A 21,628-nucleotide genomic window follows, 5' to 3' on the forward strand; every position below is an offset into this window, starting at 1 on the left:
AATCCACGGTCCCCTCTCTCCCTCAAGGGAGCCACTGTGATGACTATATTTATGGAGGGTTTGAAAAGTACATATGGTTTTCCAGGAGAATGGCTCCCTAGGCATACCTATCAACACGTTCTATGAACTGAAAACAGAATCTAAAGATTCTCCGTGAAATGAAACAGACTATCCCAGACTTGTAAAATAAAGACCTTTTGTTTCAGGGCGGTTTTTTTTTTTTTTGTAAAAGGACACTGTTTCCCTTTTGCATGCTTACTGTGAATGATTTCACTAAGATTTTGTGAAGTCAAAGCCCACGGTTCAATTTTCAGCCTTGAAACAAACCCAAGCTTTTGGGTTAAGCATACATTCTGGAGACAGACCTCATACAATTTAACAAATGTAATTTCTTGAGAATTTGCCTTCTTGAGAAGAAGTTGTCTCTACTTTTCATGGTCCCCCAGTTAGCATTTTTCTCTCCTGTGGATGGGACAGGTGTTCACCTAACCGCTAATCAGTGATGAGAACATCAACCTCAATGGCATGACAAAGTTGGAGGAGGGTAAGGCCTGTCAGCCAGATGATGATACACGTGGGTTGAAAAGCAGAAGACTCTGATTGTTTGGGGTGGGCTATCCGTTAGTGGTCACTGTCATGTAGGTGGCCCATATTTTCCTCCTGTGTCATTTCTTTATCATGATCAAAAGTCAACACTACAGGGAATTCCCTGGTGGTCCAGTGGTTAGGGTTCAGCGCTTTCACTGCCGTGGTCCAGGTTCAATCTCTGGTCAGAGAACTAAGTAAGATGCCATAAACTGTGAGGTGTGGCAAAAAAAAAGAATTGGGGCAAAAAAAATAAAAGTCAACATCACAGAGTTGGGGAGATACTAGGTTGAAGTCTAGCCCCAACACTGATCCATGCTGGGGTCTGGGGCCAAACTGCTTGGCCTCTTGTTGCCTCCCTTATCTCACGTGTTGTTTCAGTGGTCAGTGAGTGGTGGTGATTATTACTATGTTATTATTATCTGTCTACCAGGAAGACTGTAACAAAAGGTGCGGACTTAGTTGGGAACCTCTTTAAAACTTCAACTGTAAAAACAAGAATGGAAATTCCAGTATCTTTTCTAAGCTTATTTTCTTAGGGAAGTAGGATGCTACAAAGGTGTCCATCTTGACCAAGAACAGGAAAACACTCTGAAACGAATATTCTTCTGACCACTTAGGATTTCTCCGCAACTGAGCATATTTCCTTTGTTTTCTAGAATCTTTGCTTTGTCTGAGTGACAGCATCAAAGAAGGCAACCTGGGCAGGAATGACTCAATGATTTCTCACTCTGCACAATGCTGACTTTGTGACTGGTGTCCAGTGAGGGCTGCATTCAAACACCTTGTTCCTGGTTTCACTCAGTTATTGTGGGTAATTTCAGGCATTTACTGCAGCCACCTGCCTAAGTAGATTTCTATCAGGTTCTAATCTACATTCTGAACACAGAGATCTGTATTTATTGCTTATAATGACCCTGCAACCTCATAGTCCTGCTTTATGATGCACGCTGAAGACAGCGGGGTAATTGAAGTGTATTTCACTTTCTGCAAAGGATGATGCAGAACCTCTGAGAGTCCCCTATGTTCCCTTTCATCTGTGGGAGGGGTGCGCTCTTAGAGAACTCCCCAAGGAAAGCACTATTGGCTTCTACATTGTGCTCCCCTGCCAGGAAAACTCTGCCTCACTTCCAGATTTCCAGGCAACCCTAGAAGAAGCAGACAGGGCCCTCCAGGTGAACCTGTAGAAACTTGCCCTGTCACCCCCCTCTCTGCATGACTCCAGGGAAAGGCTGGAGGCCCAGGAGGGTAAGGGCCTTGCTGTGACCAGTACAAAAAGGGAGGGAGTCATCTGCCCCAGGCAATGAGAAGTGCTGGGGTCCCATGGTGAATTCCACGTCCTTGCTTCAGACTGCAAAATAGCCTGCCCCTGTCCACCATGAAGCAAGTAGGGACAAACTCTGTGAGAAGGAGACAGGAAGAAGGAGAGGTTAATTGTATTTAGGGAGGTGATGGCTGGGCGGAGTGAATGGTGGAGAAATGATGAAATCTTCCATCCAGTGTAAAAGTAAATGGGTCAGGGACTTCCCTGGTGGTCCAGTGGCTAAGACTCTGCAATCCAATGCACAGAACTTGGGTTCGATCCCTGGTCAGGGAACTAGATCCCACATGCCACAACTAAGATGCTGCATGCATAAACTAAGGCCTGGTGCAGCCAAATAAATAAGTAAATATTTTTTTTAAATAACAAAACAAGAGTGAGTCAGACCCAAGCCAGTTTCCAAATTTCCATATTCAATGACCATATATCACATTATAGAATTTTTAACCCCCTGAACAGGTGATTGAGGCAGTCTTTGTTATTTTTATATCATAAAAATAGTTTACATTTAGTGAGGGTCTTCATGACATGTTAACATCCTCCAACAACCCCCCTGTATTACTGTCAATTCCTATTACGTCTTCTAGATGAGGAACAAAGCCCATAGAGGCTGCCAAAGGCCACAAAGGTAATACACAGAAGAGTTAGGGTTAAAAGTCAAGAGCAAGGTGAAAGCACTGGTTTTCAAGGGATGAGTGAGGTACATCTGGTTATGGTGAAGACTTTTTTGTTTTTGTTATTTTTTTTAACTGGAGGAGAATTGCTTTACAATGTTGTGTTAGTTTTTGCCGTACAAAAATGTGAATCACCCATAAATATACATATAGCCCCAAAAGACTTTCTTTTTTTGAATTTTCCTGACTTAGAGAATGCTACTGGCCAGGGATGCTGGAAACATCCCATAGAACAGCTTGGCTCCCTGCAATGAAGAACTACCTGGCCCCCAGGAATGTTAGCCAGAAACCGTGAGTTCATGGCCCAGCACTGAACTTCTGTACCCTACAGCCTTTTCACCCTTCATACTACTACTGCCTTCCTCTGCCCTTTCGATGTCACACTGAGGACAGATTAGAGAGGAGACTGAGCAGAGTCCCACAAACGCTGTCTGATACGTGATCCAGGGAGCACACGGAAATGTAATCCTGTAAGAAAGTGGAATTGAGGTTCAGCCTGTGTTTTAAATGATTCTGTGTCTTTCTGCAACTCTCATATAAATAAGGATGGTGGATCCTCAAATACAGAGGCTGCTTACCGACTGCCTGCAAGTTCAAGTATGGGTTAGGCCAGGAGGTCACAGTCAATATTAAGGCAACCAACAGATGCTTTCCCCAGGTTCTGGGATAACGTTCAGATCGGCATGTGGTGGTGGGCAAAGACGTCTGGCTGACTCACACATCTGCCTCAAATACCTCTGTTGGGCCCAAGGTAGAAGGAATCCTTTATTTCTCTGTGCTTTTTAATCACATTCCTCTGGGAAGAGATGAACTTTCCTGTCCTCTCCTTACTGTAAATCACCTACTCTTGACAGCTCTAAAATAACTCATTGCTATCCAGCCACAAACACTTCACTTTTCTTCCTTTTATTACACTTCACACTTGCATTTTTAAAAAATTGCTTAATGTGTTTATCGTAGGAATATATAAATAGACAAGCAAAAAATCACTCCCATAATCACTCTCTGTTTTTCAGTCTCTAAGTTGTGTCTGACTCTTTGTGACCCCATGGGCTGCAGCATTCCAGGTTTCCCTGACCTTCACTATCTCCTGGAGTTTGCCCAAGTTCGTGTCCATTGAGTTGGTGATCCTATCCAACCATCTCATCCTCTGCCACCCCCTTCTCCTTTTGTGCTCAATCTTCCCCAGCATCAGGGTCTTTTCCAATGAGTCAGCTCTTCCAATCAGGTGGCCCAAGTATTGGAGTTTCGGCTTCAGCATCAGTTCTTACAATGAATTTTCAGGGTTGATTCCCTTGAGGAAATCACTCTACCCAGAGATTAATTACTGTTAACAGTTTAATTTTTTTCCTACTCACATCTTTTACTTAAGTGCAATCCTGTGGTCTGCTTTTATTCCCTAGAATATGTTGGGAGCATCTTTCTCTATCAATAAATCTTTCTTCACCAGGATCTTTACCTGTTGTGCTGTATTCCAAATGTTTGTCTTCCTTTAAAAAACAAGCAAACAAACAACTGGAATGATGTGGACCCATGAGTTGTAGTCATGATGCTTCCTTGAGTTAAACTCTTTCTACATGTTCCAGAAACAGGCCAGGGGGTGATAAAAGACTTGAAAAAAGTCTTTCAAAGACTCTGCAGCAACTTTGACTGAAAGGTAGCAGTGTTTCTCCACATCTCCTACCAGAACTCTCTACACACAGCCAATTCTCAGCCCCAAGTGTCACACACAATACTTAACTGGTACCTCTGAGAAGTCACTTACAGTCCCTGAACCTCACAAAGATGGCTTGGAAAGAGGAGAAAAAGAGGGGGAAGAAGAGCGGGAAGACCAGAAAGAAAGAAAGAAAAAAAAAGAACAAGAGGCAGTATGATAAATGCAGAGCAGGGGGGGAAAGACCCAAGACCCTAGCTCTGCTGGAGCTGGGTGGTACCAGCCAGAGCCACCTCCTCCCCTGAGGCAATGGGAGCTTTTCCAATGAGGTCACGCCCAATCCCCTCCCTAACCTCCCCACTTCTGATTTTTAAATGCCTGCTTGCTCACTATCAAGCTTTCAAATGCTTACATCTGGGCTGCATTACCAAAGAGGCCTTTGTGTTTGTGGAAGATAATTTACAGCTGCAGATAACAACCCAGGCCTGGAGGAGTCCCTTGGCAGCCTGGGGGCGTTTGGACTCACAGGAAAACAGAGGATGGGTTAAATGAATTACGGTGCATACATAAATCATGCGGTGTCAATACACACGTGTCACACCTAGAGTTAGCACCTACCACTGAGATTTTATAACTACAGCAAAGACAAAGGTTTAATTCTGAAATTCATCAAGGGAGAACTAAGTGCCTTCACTTGAAATGTTTTCTTCCCTCCATGCAGAATCTGCATGTGTTTCTGAGCTGCTCCCTGCCTCCTGGGAGATATTAACCAGAAGAAAGTCTTTCCCTGTAAATCTGAAGCATGTAAGTGTTTAGCTCAGGAATCAGTGAAACAGTGAAACGATGTTGTTGCTTGGTCCCTAAGTTGTGTTTGACTCTTTGCGATGTGCCAGGCTCCATGAGATTCTCCAGGCAAGAATACTGGAGTGGGTTGCCATTTCCTACTACTGCGCATCTTCCCAACCCAGGGATCGAACCCCCATCTCCCACATTGGCAGGCGGATTCTTCATCACTGAGCCACCTGGGAAGCCCAGTGAAAGGACACAGGTCAAATATGTGGCACAGTGACTGCCATAACGTTAATGCTACATTTTAACAGAGAGGAAACCTTTTCAGAGCAAAGCTTTATGGTATTTTTCTTTTTCATAAACACTATAATTTGAAAAAAAAAGATACCTTCTTATATTTGCATGTTATTCTGCAAAGTTATTTTGTATCCCCTTGATCTCTTTTTAATTCACAACCAGCTTGCCCAAGATCACACTAACTATCTCCAGGACACAGTAACAAAATTTGGGCCAGGAAAGTGGAAGTTTCGGGGACTGGAGTGGTGATTCTTTAAAAAATTTCCTATAGTGATTCAGATATGTGGTCCTTCTCCTCCTGGGGAAGCTCTGAAATGCAATGTACCTTTTCATCTTAAGGCTTCTATTACAGTGATCATTTGTTCACTGTAAAAATGCCATCACTTACTGAACTTATCTTTACTGTTGGCATTTGGATACCTTTATTTTTACTTATGTGTTTTTGCTGCACTGCGAGATCTTAGTTCCCTGGTCAAGGATTGAACCTGGGCCCCAGCAGTGAAAGCACCGACGGAATTCCCCTACATTTGGATAGTCTTAATTGTTAGCAATGAAAAGAGCAGCTATGTATATCCATATAACACGTTGCTTCTGTGGGGATTCCTTCTTTTGTGTGCACTCAGCAAGTGTGTACTTCAGTGTCCAGGAGCAAGCAACTCATACCTGCTGATGGGAAAGGCAGTGACCTTGAAATCAAGAGATCATGTGTATTTCTAGAGGCTTCTATGGTGACCATGTGTCCAAATACAATCAAATGCTCTTTGGTTCTATTCTTCAGTGACTCACATCTATTGTCATGTCAGGCAACCGGGGGTGGGTAGTGGCGATGTCTGTTAGGACATAAGTATCAGCAGCGGTCCTGTTTACTCAGAAGGCTAGAGACCCTCTGAGAGGCCAGTGACTTCACTGCGGTGGCTATCGTCCCATTTAAGAGACCCCTGAAAAACTGCATTCCACTCACTGACCTCAGTCAGTTCACTTACTTCCTTGGTGTATGCTTTTTGCTCTATCATTTCTTTAATTAAATTGAAGTAACAACAAGTCCTTAATTGGAATAATAACAAAGACTATTATGATCTCACTGCACAGTTGGCAAGAAGAATTAAGTGAATAATTAAAAACCTGATAAGGGCCTTTAAACATGTGAGTGGTTAAGGGAAAGTAAAGCTAAGTGATTATGGGACACTTGTGAGATAAAAGCTGAAACTCACAAACAGTCAGCAGGCAACTTCTGACTCCCCAGAACCTGCTTTGGAAACACAGGGCTGCGTTATGAGTGACTGCTCAGAAGGGAAGACAGAACTTTCTCCCTTGGCATTTTGAGATAAAAAATAGATCAGAGAGTAGTGGTCAGGAACTAGTGCTTGTTAAATTCTCCAAAGACATAAAGCTCTCACTGAGTAGTCAGGCTACAGAAACACTACATGTGTGCACAGAGATGGAAGTACAGGGATGTTAACTGCAATGCACATTTTAATAAATCACTGGAAAGAGCCTACAAGCTTAATAGGAGCCTGAACAGCTAAATTATGGATGTGTAAAGAAGTAAATTAGACTTTTATATACCCAACGAAAGATCTGCTGAAGCTGAAGCTCCAATACTTCGGCCACCTGCTGAGAAGAGCTGACTCACTGGAAAAGACCCTGATGCTGGGAAAGATTGAAGGCAGGATGAGAAGGGGGCAACAGACGATGAGATGGTTGGATGGCATCACCGACTCAAGGACTTGAGTCTGAGCAAACTCTAGGAGATGGTGAAGGACAGAGGAGCCTGGTGTGCTGCAGTCCATGGGGTGACAAAGAGTTGGACATGACTTAAGTGACTGAACAACAACAAAGGAAAAATCTCCAGGTTAGGGTGGAAAAAAAAGTAAACCACCAAATAATTTATCAGCATTATTTTTCTCTAAGAAGGAGAGCGAATTGGGGAAAAAACAAGGGAGAGGCCTGGTGGAGAATAAGTCTTCTTTTTCACTCTATACTTTCAGGAAGTTTGAAATGTTTACAGTAATAATAAAATTCTTTATGAAAAAAGATACTGATTTATGTTGAGCCATTTCCCCTACACAATACAAGAGGAAAGTTTTTCTATGCTTGGACCCCTGCTTAATTACTAATGTATATATTTTTTCTTATTGCTGCTGGTCTGTGTTTGTTTTTGTCTCCATTTCCATGGACACAGCACTCATATCACACTCCAGGAAACTCCTATTTTTGTTTTTTTTTAGGATTTCTGTGCACTTTTTCATACCGGCTACATCCTGGACAAATCACCGTTATGCTACCTCCTTCCTGGGTTTTAAAAATGTGACTTCTGGTGGAAAGGAAAAAAAAAATCTAAACCAGATTTCAGAGTAAAAAGCAGAAAACAAATTGGGGGCTGTCAATATTTTATTTACTGAATAAGGAGCAGCCTCCATCCTCAATCACCATCAATTCATATTAAAAAACAAACAAAAAGGTAGGACAATCAGGGCACCTTCTTATGACACTTTTGGATTGCATGGAGCATAAGGAGGTTAAAAAAAAGTGTTCGTGGAAACTGACATGATTTTATCAGGTAATCAGTCATTGTATAACCACCCTCCTCCCCAAAGAAAGACATGAAGCCTCCACCAACATGTCATAAAACAAGTATAGTCCAATATCCAAAAAATAACATAAGCTTAGAATACAGGTCCATTCTTCAGGTTGATCTAGCTTTATGAAAACACACTTAGATTTATGGGAAATCTTCTACCTTAGCTTATTTTATCGTATTTGGCTTCAGATCAAGAAAACAAATTTATTATGAAAATATATCAAATTCAGGATAGTGGTGAGGGGCTAGTACCTAAGAAGAGGTTCTCAGAAAAACTGGTAACATTTTATTTCTTAAGCTGGCTACAGGAACACGGGCATTACTCTTCATAACATTTTACTATCTTTAATGTGAAAAAATATTTCTATCATTGGCCAACTATAAGAAAATACTGATTTAATGGAATACACCCATGTCAGGAGAAAATAACTGAGGCCCATATGTATGGTTAAGTGATCTGCCCAAGCAGAGTTCAGAGAACAAATCAAGAATTCCTTCCCAGCAGTCGCTCTTCAGGAAATCAGAATGTAGATTTCTGCATTAAGGTAATTCTTTCCATGAGCAGTTGTTTGCATTTTATTGCCTATTCCAATTAAGGTGTGAAACTGTATAAAACTGAATTATTTCCACAGTCTCTAGAAAACATACATACATAACATGTAAAATAGTGTTTATATATTTCAAATTATAAAAATCTAGAAGTATGTTGAGTCAAAAGCAGGTTATATATTGAAATATATAACATGTTTTTTAGCTTCACATAGATTCAAGAGCCTTTGAAAACTAAAGGAAGGTGAGTCTATCCTTCATCTTCAAAGGAAAACAGTTCTACACGTATCTATGGTAACTCGTTCTCCAGACTAAGATAGCAGAGAATCTCTTTCACATAATATTTTTTTTGACAGGTCTCTTCTTTTTTTAAATTCTTTATCTCTGATCACCAAGAATTTTTTTTTCTCTTGAAAAAAAAAAGACCCCAGGGGATGGTGGACGTGCCTCTGGATACATACCTCACAGAGAAGCACAAGATGGTTGGGCCTGGTTTCTTGGGTAAATCGTGGTCAAGGACTCGGTGGTCTAGCTGAAGCCAGTTCTGCTGACCCCTGTAAGAGTAAAACAGGGAAAAAGGATTACACGGAAAGCCAGAGCAAGTTTCAGGAAGCACTGTGTTGGCAGAGCGGTGGGGTAACAGTTACACTCACATGTGGATGGCAAGAGTGTAACCTGTTACCACCAGTAATGGGGTCAACGGAGCAATTTCTATCAAGATTATAAAAGCACCTGCCTCTGGACCAGCATTTTCATTTCTGGGAGTTAATCTGGATAAAATCACACATGTGGAAAATGGGCCATGTAAAAGCTACTCCCTGCAGCACTGTTTGTAGCAGCAAAAAGGCTCAAAACAACCTAAGCATCCAACAGAATATTGTTTAAAAAAAATGAATGTAAACAGCAATGAAATACTATGCAGCCACACAAAAGATCGGAAGTATCTTTACTAACTTATTGTGAATGATTTTTAAAATACAGTGTTAAGTGAAAATGAAAGATGTATAACGAGTATAATATATTGCCATTATTTTAACTAAAAAAAGAATACCTAGACATATCTATATTTATTTTATAGAAATAACTCTGAGAGTGCATCATAAAATGGACAAGAAACTGAAAACACTGGTTGCCTTTGAGGTAAAAACTAAATTTTTATTAACTACAAAATCTGAAATATTTTAGATAATCAAGAAGGGAAAAACTTTTGTTTTAATGAAAAAGGACAAACACAGATAATAATACTACAGCTTTTATTTAAGAAATATGGAGTTGAAACACTAGTATATCCTCGAGTGTGAAGTCAAGTGGGCCTTAGGAAGCATTACTCTGAACAAAGCTAGTGGAAGTGACGGAATTTCAGCTGAGCTATTAAAACCCTAAAAGATGATGCTGTTAAAGTGCTGCACTCAATATGCCAGCAAACATGGAAAACTCGGTAATGGCCACAGGACTAGAAAAAATGAGTTTTCATTCCAATTCCAAACAAGGACAGTGCCAAAGAATGTTCAAACCACCATATAATCACACTCATCTCACATGCTAACAAGGTAATGCTCAAAATCCTTCAAGCTAGGCATCAACAGTACGCGAACTGAGAACTTCCAGATGTACAAGCTAGATTTAGAAAAGGCAGAGAAACCAGAGATCAAATTGTCAACATCCACTGGATCATAGGAAAAAGCAAGAGAATTTTAGAAAAGCATCTACTTTTGCTTCATTGACTATGCTAAAGCCTTGAAAGTCTTTGACTGTGTGGATCACAACAGACTGTGGAAAATTCTTAGGTGGGAATACAAGGCCACTTTACCTATTTAATGAGAAACCAGTATGCAGGACAAGAAGCAACAGTTAGAACTGGACATGGAACAACAGAACCTGGTTCCAAACTGAGAAAGGAATATGACAAGGCTGTATATTTTTATCCTGTTTATTTAATTTATATGATGAGTACATGATGTGAAATGCCTGGGCTGTATGAAGCTGGAATCAAGATTGTTGGGAGAAAAATAAACAACCTCAGATACGCAGATGACACCACCCTAATGGCAGAAAGTGAAGAGGAAATATAGACCCTCTTGATGAAGGTGAATGTGAAAGATGAGAGTGAAAAAGCTGGCTTACAACTCAGCACTCAAAAAAGCTAAGATCATGGCATCCAGTACCATCACTGCATGGCAAATAGAGGAGAAAAAATGGAAATAATGGCAGATTTTATTTTCCTGGGCTCCAAAATCACTGAGGATGGTGATTGCAGGCATGGAATTAAAAGACGCGTTTTCCTTAGGAGAAAAGCTGTGAGAAATCTAGACAGCATTAAAAAGCACACATATCACTTTGCCAACAAAGATCTGTTTGATCAAAGCTATGATTTCTCCAGTAGTCGTGTATGGATGTGAGAACTGCACCATAAAGAAAGCTGAGTGCTGAAGAATCAATGCTTTCCAACCGTGGTGCTGAAGAAGATTCTTGAGGGTCCCTTGGATTGCAAGGAAATCAAACCAGTCAATCCTAAAGGAAATCAACCCAGAATATTCATTGGAAGGACTGATGCTGAAACTCCAATACTTTGGCCACCTGTTGCAAAGAGGCGATTCACTGGAAAAGACTTTGATGCTGGGAGAGATTGAGGGCAGGAGGAGGAGGGGGAGACAGAGGATGCAATGGTTGGATGGCATTACTGACTCAATGGAGATGAATTTGAACAAACTCCAGGAGATAGTGAAGGACAGGGAAGCCTGGCTTGCTGCAGTCCATGGGGTCGCAAAGAGAGGTGGACATGACTTAGTGACTGAACAAGACTAGTATATACAGAATAGGTAACTAATAAGAACCTAGTGAATAGCAGAAGGAACTCTATGCAATACTCTGTAATGACCTATATGGGAAGAGAATCTAAAAACGAGCAGATATATATGTATGTAATATTGACTCACTTTGTTTACAACGGGAAACTAAAATAACATTGTAAATCACCTATACATCAAAAAAATTAATTAAAAAAATTAAAATATAGGGTCAAATACTCTCTGGGAGCTGTTTTTGGGTATACATTATGGACTTCCTACTATTTAACCATGTATCTGAAGATTCATTCAAGGGCTTCACTAAATTCATTGGCATAAACATTCTCCTGAAATTGTGACCTGAGGGATGGAAGACACTGTGGCTGAAGATTGTTTACATGACTTTCCCACTAGTTGATCCATTTAAGATTGCAAATTCCCAGAGGGCAGAGACTTCATTTGCTTGCTTAGGCAAAACTTCATGCTGATAGTGGTGTATGTTGTGTCAAATTATAACAAAACTGATAATGATTCAGGAGATATTTTCCAATCTATTTTGGTCTTTGAATAAATAATGTCTTTTTAAAAATCAGAAAATTCTAAGCTATATTTATTATAAGTATTTAGGAAATGGAGGTAATAATAATAATAATGATAATAATAGCAGCTAATTTTTATTGAGCAAGTACTTATTGCCAACCAACTTGGTACTTTTAAAAAATATTAATACTACATTTTACAGTAAGTCTGCAAAGAAAATTATCAGAACTAGGATATGAACCCAGACTTTGAATACAGGAGAAAGTGAGATTAGGGGAGTGAATCAGCTTTCCTAACTTTTGGCTTGATCTTGTCACTTACTATGTTTTTTATTATTATTATTTATTTTATCGCAAGTTTTAATACTGGGTAAAAAGTGTGTCTTTATTTTGATATTACTAGATGAGGCTTCTGATAACTGTCTCTAGTTTTCCTTCAAGGAATATTATTAACATAAATAAGCTGATAGAAGTGACATAAGGGAAGATTCATAGAATTACTGCTTTTGTGGGTAAAAAATATACAAGGACTGAGGTGTGTGTGTGTGTGTGTGTGTGTTAATCACTACAGTCATGTCCAGCTCTTTTTCAACCACACGGACTGTATAGCCTGCCAGGTTCTTTTGTCCATGGGACTCTCTAGGGAAGAATATTGGAGTGGGTTGCCATTTCCTTCTCCCAGGGATCTTCTGAACCCAGGGATCAACCCTGGTCTACCTGCATTGTAGGAGGATTCTTCACCACTGAGCCACTTGGGAAGCCCCACGATTCAGGTTAACATGCTACTTTCTAGTCTCTGAGACTAAAATGAGATCAAAAAGCACTTTATCTTTATAACCTGCTTTTCTCAAATTTTTCCATCAGCAAATGGGACAGATCTAATCAATACCTCAAAAAGACAGCTGAATCTACACATTTCATCTCTATTACCTGTGATAGACCACTTTGAAACCACAATCACAGAAAACTAACCAATCTGATGACATGAACCACAGTCAATGAAACTATGAGCCGTGCCGTGTAGGGCCACCCAAGATGGACCGGTCATGGTGGAGAGTTCTGACAAAATGTGGTCCACTGGAGAAGGGAATGGCAAACCACTTCAGTATTCTTGCCTGAGAACCCCATGAACAGTATGAAAAGGCAAAAAGATAGGACGCTGAAAGATGATCTCCCCAGGTCGGTAGGTGCCCAATATGCTACTGGAGATCAATGGAGAAATAACTCTAGAAAGAATGAAGAGACGGAGCCAAAGCAAAAACAACACCCAGTTGTGGATGTGACTGGTGATGGAAGTAAAGTCTGATGTGATAAAGAGCAATACTGCATAGGAACCTGGAATGTCAGGTCCATGAATCAAGGCAAATTGGAAGTGGTCAAACAGGAGATGGCAAGAGGGAACATCAACATTTTAGGAATCAACAAACTAAAATGGACTAGAATGGGTGAATTTAACTCAGATGACTATTATATTTACTACTGTGGCAAGAGTCCCATAGAAGAAATGGAGTAGCTACTATACTCAACAAAAGACTCTGAAATGCAGTACTTGGATGCAATCTCAAAAACGACAGAATGATCTCTGTTCGTTTCCAAGGGAAACCACTCAATATCACAGTTATCCAAGTCTATGCCCCGACCAGTAATGCTGAAGAAGCTGAAGTTGAACAGTTCTATGAAATCCTACAAGACCTTCTAGAATTAACACCCCAAAAAGATATCCTTTTCATTATAAGGGACTGGATTGCAAAAGTAGGAAGTCAAGAAATACCTGGAGTAACAGGCAAATTTGGCCTTGGAGTACAGAATGAAGCAGGGCAAAAGAGAACAGAGTTTTGCCAAGAGAACACACAGGTCATAGCAAACAGCCTCTTCCAGCAACACAAGAGAAGGCTCTACACATGGACATCACCAGATGGTCAACACCAAAATCAGATTGATTATATTCTTTGCAGCCAAAGATGGAGAAGCTCTATACAGTCAGCAAAAATAAGACCGGGAGCTGACTGTGGCTCAGATCATGAACTCCTTATTGCTAAATTCAGACTTAAATTGAAGAAAGTAGGGAAAACCACTAAACCATTCAGGTATGACCTAAATCAAATCCCTTAGGATTATACAGTGGAGGTGAGAAATAGAGTCAAGGGATTAGATATGATAGAGTGCCTGAAGAGCTACGGACAGAGGTTCATGACATTGTACAGGAGGCAGGGATCAAGACCATCCCCGAGAAAAAGAAATGCAAAAAGGCAAAATGGTTATCTGAGGAGGCCTTACAAATAGCTGAGAAAAGAAGAGAAGCGAAAAGCAAAGGAGAAAAGGAAAGATAAACCCATCTGAATGCAGAGTTCCAAATAATAGCATGGAGATAAGAGGAAAACAATAGAATGGGAAAGGCTAGGGATCTCTTCAAGAAAATTAGAGATACCAAGACAACATTTCATGCAAAGATGAGCACAATAAAGGACAGAAATGGTATGGACCTAACAGAAGCAGAAGATATTAAGAGGTGGCAAGAATACACAGAAGAACTGTACAAAAAAGATCTTCATGACCCAGATAATCATGATAGTGTGATCACTCACCTAAAGCCAGACATCCTAGAATGTGAAGTCAAGTGGGGCTTAGGAAGCATCACTACGAACCAAGCTAGTGGAGGTAATGGAATTTCAATCGAGCTATTTCAAATCCTAAAAGATGATGCTGTGAAAGTGCTGCACTCAGCCATGTCAGCAAATTTGGAAAACTCAGCAGTGGCCATGGGTCTGGAAAAGATCAGTTTTCACTCCAATCTCAAAGAAAGGCAATGCCAAAGAATGCTCAAACTACCGCACTACTGCACTCATCTCACACGCTAGCAATGTCATGCTCAAAATTCTCCAAGCCAGGCTTCAACAGTATGTGAACTGTGAACTTTCAGATATTCAAGCTGGATTTAGAAAAGGCAGAGGAACCAGTGATCGAATTGCAAACATCTGTTGGATCATTTAAAAATCCAAGAGACTTCCAGAAAAACATCTACTTCTGCTTTATTGACTATGCCAAAACCTTTGACTGTGTGGATCACAACAAACTGTGGAAAATTCTGAGATGGGAATACCAAACCACCTGACCTGCCTCTTGAGAAATCTGTATGCAGGTCAGGAAACAACAGTTAGAACTGGACATGGAACAATAGACTGGTTCCAAATCAGGAAAGGAGTACGTCAAGGCTGTATACTGTCACCCTGCTTATTTAACTTATATGCAGAGTGAAAGTGAAGTGAAGTCGCTCAGTCGTGTCCAACTCTTTGCCACCCCGTGGACTGTAGCCTGTCAGGCTCCTCTGTCCATGGGATTCTCCACACAAGAATACTGGAGTGGGTCGCCATTTCCTTCTCCAGGGGATCTTCCCAACCCAGGGATTGAACCTGGGTCTCCTGCATTGCAGGCAGATGCTTTATCCTCTGAGCCACCAGGGAAGCCATCGTGAGAAATGCTGGGCTGGGTGAAGCACAAGCTGGAATCAAGATTGCCAGGAGCAATATCAATAACCTCAGATATGCAGATGATACCACCCCTATGGCAGAAATCAATGAAGAACTAAAGAGCCTCTTGATGAAAGTGCAAGAGGAGAGTGAAAAAGTTGGCTTAAAAATCAACATTCAGAAAACTAAGATCTTGGCATCTGGTCCTATCACTTCATTGCAAATAGATGAAGAAATAATGGAAACAATGACAGACTTTATTTTTGGGGTCTCCAAAATCACTATAGATGGTGACTGCAGCCATGATATTAAAAGACGCTTGCTCCTTGGAAGAAAAGTTATGACCAACCTAGACAGCATATTAAAAAGCAGAGACATTACTTTGCCCACAAAGGTCTGTCTAGTCAAAGGTATGGTTTTTCCAGTAGTCATGTATGGATGTGAGAGTTGGACTATAAGAAAGCTGAGCACCAAAGAATTGATGCTTTTGAACTGTGATGTTGGAGAAGACTCTTGAGAGTCCCTTGGACTGAAAGGAGATGCAACCAGTCCATCCTAAAGGAAATCAGTCCTGAATGTTCATTGGAAGGACTGATGCTGAAGCTGAAACTCCAATACTTTGGCTACCTGATGCAAAGAACCGACTCATTTGAAAAGCATCCCCTGATGCTGGGAAAGGTTGAAGGCAGGAGGAGAAGGGGACAACAGAGGTTGGATGAGATGGCAGGATGGCTTCACCGACTCAATGGACATGAGTTTGAGTAAACTTTGGGAGTTGGCGATGGACAGGGAGGCCTGGCATGCTGCAGTCCACAGGGTTGCAAAGAGTCAGACATGACTGAGCGACTGACCTGAACTGAACTGAAACCACTTTGAATCAACTGTCCTTTTAGGCTAGAATTTTACCAGTCAAAGGCCCATCATCTCTGGCCCACTGGATGGAACAGAGATCAAAAATCACAGTTGTGTTGTGAAACCTATTTACTATTTTATAATAAACAAAGCTCATCCAGCAAATCCTTTCAAACAAGGGAAGAAAAAAAAGTTAAGTGGGTTGAAAGGGATGGGAACCGTTATGGGGAACAGAGCGCTGCCTTAGGAGGGTCATGACTGCCCTCTAGGGGTAAAAAACTCACTCTGCACACAGAACACCAGAAGGAACTCAGCCTGAGCTCAGGAACTCTAACCCTCCCTTTAACAGGATCATGAATTTTTGTTGGTCACCGTCACTACTTTAATTATGTAAGCTCACAACTCCATTTTTCCATTTCTCTTCCTAGCCCGTGGAGTAGGATAGAGACAGTGGCTAGTTTCATTGACAAAATGTCCCCTCGGCTGTGCCTAACTCCATTTGGAGAAGTTCACGGGAGGCAAAGAGCTGATGTGGCATGTAGGCTGGAAAATGCAATTCATTCAGCATCCTGGGAGGGATCCGACTCAGTGGTTTTATGAGGGCGGGGGGGAGGGCAGTGCTGAAAGAAAATACTTTCCAAAAATATTTACCAGACAAAGAAAAAGAACTAGGCCTGTGACCAAGACATTCCAAGGAGACACCCTTCAACAGAAGCAATTTTCCAGACTTGTTCCCCAGAAAGGTAGAAATGGCCAATTCCCCCTCCACGCTCCAAAAGCCGAGCTCATACTTCTTCTAAAAATAAACACAGCTAGAGTCAGAAGACACCTTCCAAACTGATCATAATTCAAAAACAGACTCTGTTGTCACTTGCAGGGGAGTATGCAAAGGGCATTTTGGAGCCAGGCTTCTTGGAAAGGCTATAACCAGTGACCTCTTTCACCAAAGGCAATAGCTAGAGGAGGCACTTAAGTGAGACATTTTCTTTTTCCAACAGAGTATTTAAAAAGAGATCATCCCAAGGCACATGAGGTGGAAGGTGGCCCAAGTCGGGAAAGGAAGTCACTCGTATTACATACGCCTCTCTGAAGAGCAGGTCCTAGCCTGAATGCTTGATTTATGCCCCCTCTGGTTATGCTCACCTGAGCTTGGAGCATTCCCCAAAGCCTGCCATGCCTGCCAGCCCTTTTTTCCAGCCTACCACGAACCTCGCAGCCTGGGACATTTGCAAGAGCACAGTCATTAATCATGTCAGTTCCCTGCAAAACAATCTTCAGTGGCCCCAGCGTGTCTTCTCCATCTATGTGACTCTCAGGGCTCACCTTTGAGTTAGCCCTTCTTACACCTTAATCCACACTCAGGCCAGTTTCTTCCCCACTGGGCCATGACTGTGTCCATGTATTGACCCTCAAAATGTCTCTTCCCTGGAGCCCTGTCTCCTCTGCCCTCTACTGAAGGTCTTTTTGTCTTCGCTCCTCTGTGGGCTCCCACCCAAGCCCTCGTGCAGCCGCCTCCAGAGCACACCTGCCTGCCGTGACTACAAACAACAGGATGACAGCTTCCTTTCATTGTGTGCCTAGGCTCTAGTATAATAAGGCCCTACTATGAGGCCTTTCAGGCGGGTTTGATTCCTGGGTCGGGAAGATACCCTGCAGGAGGACATGGCACCCCATTCCAGTATTGTCGCCTAGAGAATCCCACGGACAGAGGAGCATGGCGGGCTACTGTCCATAGGGTTGCAAAGAGCCAGACATGGCTTAGCATGCATGCACGCACATGACCCTATTATATGTACCCTATAAAGTACTTGTTATTTTGGTGCTATTATTATGTCCACTGTACAGATGAGAAAAGATGAGTGTCAGAGATTTTCAGTCTAAGATACCAAGCTTCTCTGACATCCACCCCCACCTCCCTCTCCACCTTATCTTGTACCACTTTGCCTCTTACTATTCAAGTCAAACTGGCTTTTTCTTTCTCAAAAATAAAAAAATTTTAAAACCCTCAAAATTAAAAAAAAAAAAGTCAATCTTATTCTCACCTGAGAGTTTTTCCACTGGCTTTAGTTGGGAATGGCCTCCCTGACTTTTGCAGAATTGGTTCTTGTTTTTTATTCTATGTCACCTTTCAGAAGCCATCTTGACTCACTCTCAAACTGACTCCCCTTACCCCCTAGTTTTTCTTGATCCAGGCCTCCTGTTTCACATTCTTCAAAGCACTTGTCATTTCTGGTCTTTTCTCATTTATCTGTTATTTACTTGTTCTGCGGGACCATATATCAGTGCAACATAAATGCCATGAGAGCAAGAATCCTGTCTGTGATGTTCACGGCTGAATCCCTGGGAGCTAGAACAATGTCTGGCGTTCACTGGCACTCAAGAAATACCTGTTAAATGGATACATTACTCTAGTACTCATGATTTTAGCCTCTACTTTATGTGATCTCTCCATAAATTATAGCGTTTGTGTACTTATGGTTTTTATCGTATAACTCAGCCATCATGTATTTATGGTTTTAAGTCTTACATTGCTTGGTATGATTCCATTACATACAAACTCAGCCTGTATGTATACATTTAGTTGCTGATTCACATGAGCTGGTCTTGTCTTTCCAGCTAGAGCCTGTGCTCACTGGATATCTGTATTTCCTAATTCATCCAGCAGAGGATGATCAGAAAAGGTCTCAGACTGTAATTGAATGAACAGATAATTTTGTGATTCAGATGAGGTGGGCCATATGAAGCATACGTTTCCCCTTTGTTGAACTCTATTCAGGAAACATCCTGAGTCAGAAATCAAAGTTTTAAGGTTTTTCTTCTCCATCTCCTGACAACTCATCTGCCTGGTTTTTGTCCTGCCCAAGTCCTGAGCCCATTGGCATTTTCAAGAGGTCCAGGCTGCATATAATCAGTGTTAAAAACAAATTAACCCCTTCTTGAGATTATTTTCTGCCTGGTTAACCTGAAGAACAGAAAAGCATTTAAACTGGGAGAGTTATGCAAAGAATGCTGGCTGGTTGGCCAATATATTTTGTGTCTGTAACACGTTTTCTTAAATTTTAATATTTGAAGAGTTCTCTGGAAATTATTCCATAAAGAGGAAGAATTCTTTGGATGCATCAAGCTGCCTGTAATGTAGACAAATCAGGCTGCCATAAAGCACACACATACCCACACAGAAAAGAGCCTGTAAGACTAAACACATTTGCTTACATCAAGTTTTAAATTCCTATGAATTCATTTTTATACAGCTGTCTCATTTCAGAGAGGATTTCAGTTGTTGATAAATATATACACCATCCAAGTTTGCATGAAAAAATGTAAGTAAAAGAAAAATATGATAGTAAGAAGGTAACATAAAATAGACCTAAGTATAAGTTCAAAAGTTCATCCCGCATTAAAGTATATACATATTTGTTGGGTGTGCCACAAAATTGCCTTTAAAGTTTCTTGCCATGAAGTCCAAACATTCATTCAGTTTTAACAGGAGTGGATGACATTCTAGTATTTCCATCCCTGACAGATAAGCTAAATAAGAAGGCACAACTGCATTCAAAGAAATGTGAAGACAGAATATCATCAAGAAAAATAAGCTCGTTGCAACAAATTTCTAAAGCACTTGGACAATATTTTGAGTTCTTAGAATGGCCAATATTCCTTTTACCTTAGTCCTACAGAAAAATCTTGCATTAAAAAAGGTTTAGCTAAGCAGGACATGGGGTTTCCAAGGTGGATCAGTGGTAAAGATTCCACCTGCCAGGACAGGAGATGCCAGAGACATGAGTTTGATTTCTGGATCGGGAAGATCCCCTGGAAGAGGAAAGGCTACCCACTCCAGTATTCTTGCCTGGAAAATCCCATAGACAGAGGAGCTTGGTGGGCTACAGTCTATGGGGTCGCAGAGAGTTGGACACAATTTGAGCTCACATGCGAGCAGGACATACTCCAATTCTTGACGCATCCCGCCACTTTGGCCAATTGTGAGGGATGCATATAGGAAGATCAGACAAAAGGTTAAAGTGTTAAAACACTTACGTGTCATCTGTAAACGTGATTCCAAAGTACTCCTTTTCTTTCAGGTTGAAATGAGAAGCCACGAGATCCAGCAACTCTCTTGATAAAAGCTTGGGCTGTTGAGATATAAACCTGATTAGACACTCTCACTTACTGCTCCCACCTTATTCTCTCCCAAACAGTTTAAAACAGCCTTTGTTTGTCTGTTTTGGATACCTGTGCCTTTCTGTGCTTAGGTTAATCTACTGTAGACCATTCTCTAAGGGCTTGGGAAGGGCAGGAAATGGGAATAGGAGCATCGCTGAGATGATCGCTTTCATATATTTGCAATTCCATCCAGAGCCTTAATTTTTCCTCCAAGGTAAAAGTGTATTTATTAATGCACTGTTGTTTCAGAAAAAAATGCTCTTTTATAAACAGTATGGCGCTAGTGATCAAGACAAAGAATGTTAACCACTGCCTAGGCTGTAGGAATAATTTTGCTTGGTGACGGTCAACTAAAAAGGCCCAAGATCCAAGGCTGAGGGGTCACAGAGAAAATTAACAACAACAAAAAAGCAACAAAACAGTAATAGTAACCATTTATTGTACTGAACTTCTTCTATCCATGATTTCATTTTAATCCTTACAATGAGCCTATGAAGTAGGAGTCCTTTCCATTTCATAGATGTGCCAACAAAAGCCAAGAGCAGCCAAGAATCTTATTTGATGTTCCACTTATGGAGCAGGTTTGAACCCAGTTCTGTCTGATTCCAAGGACTAAGCTTTTCATTTCTCTCCAGAGATGGAGTAACTGCACCCACTGTACAGATCATTATCACTAGTACTTACTGGGCACCTCCTTAGAAGAACAACCCAGTCTGTGAGCTTTTGGGAAGCACAGGCTCTGGTGGTAAGAAGATGGTTTGGAATCAGCCAGAAAGTCCAGAGTGAGAGTGGATGGTGCATTTCTAGGGACTGGGGAAGGAAAAAGGGATCTGTGGGGAGGCATTCTAGATGGACTTTTCTCGAACTTTCAGCCACACAGTTCAGGACTCATTACGGTAGTTTGAGGGTTGGATATTTGTTGTTGGGGAAGAAAGAATTGGGGATGTTTTTTGTTGGCAAAGAAAAGAAGAAAGAAAGAAAAAAGGAAAAGAGAAAAGAAGAGAAATAGGGAGAAGTCTAGACCAAAAGGTCTACTCTGGTGAAACTGATACTGACTGTACTATTTTTGTTCTAATTGAAGCCTGTACATAGTGGACTGGGCACAAGCCTCAGAAAGGAGAAGAATTTAGGTTTGGTCAAGGGAGGGCATTCTTGTCACAGCTGTAGGTGTGGCTGTCAGCAGGCTCTTCCATGATTTTTTAAGGCTATGAGTCCAGGGACTTCCCTGGCGGTCCCATGTTTAATACTCTGTGGTCCCACTGCAGAGGGTGTTGGTTCTATCCCTGGCTGGGGAATTAAGAGCCCAGTGCTTGGCAGCCAAAAAGTAAAACGAACAACAAAAAAAAGAATCTGGGTCTAGAGTGTTGGGTGAA

At 41.3% G+C, this 21,628-nt stretch overlaps 1 protein-coding gene across 1 annotated transcript in view; it reads right to left on the reverse strand.

Annotated features, from left to right (window-relative positions):
* The window catches only part of FRMD4B (FERM domain containing 4B), a 197,891-nt gene that overhangs the window by 117,961 nt on the left and 58,302 nt on the right, over window positions 1-21,628 (reverse strand). The window contains exons 3-4 of the mRNA XM_052641757.1: window positions 20,130-20,224; window positions 8,912-9,004 (exon numbers count right to left, since the gene is read on the reverse strand). Of these exons, the coding sequence (XP_052497717.1) occupies window positions 8,912-9,004; window positions 20,130-20,224 (188 nt within the window). The remainder of the gene's footprint in view (window positions 1-8,911; window positions 9,005-20,129; window positions 20,225-21,628) is intronic.

The sequence above is a fragment of the Budorcas taxicolor genome, chromosome 1 (genome assembly GCF_023091745.1).
Source record: "Budorcas taxicolor isolate Tak-1 chromosome 1, Takin1.1, whole genome shotgun sequence".
In the NCBI taxonomy this organism is placed as follows: Eukaryota; Metazoa; Chordata; class Mammalia; order Artiodactyla; family Bovidae; genus Budorcas; species Budorcas taxicolor.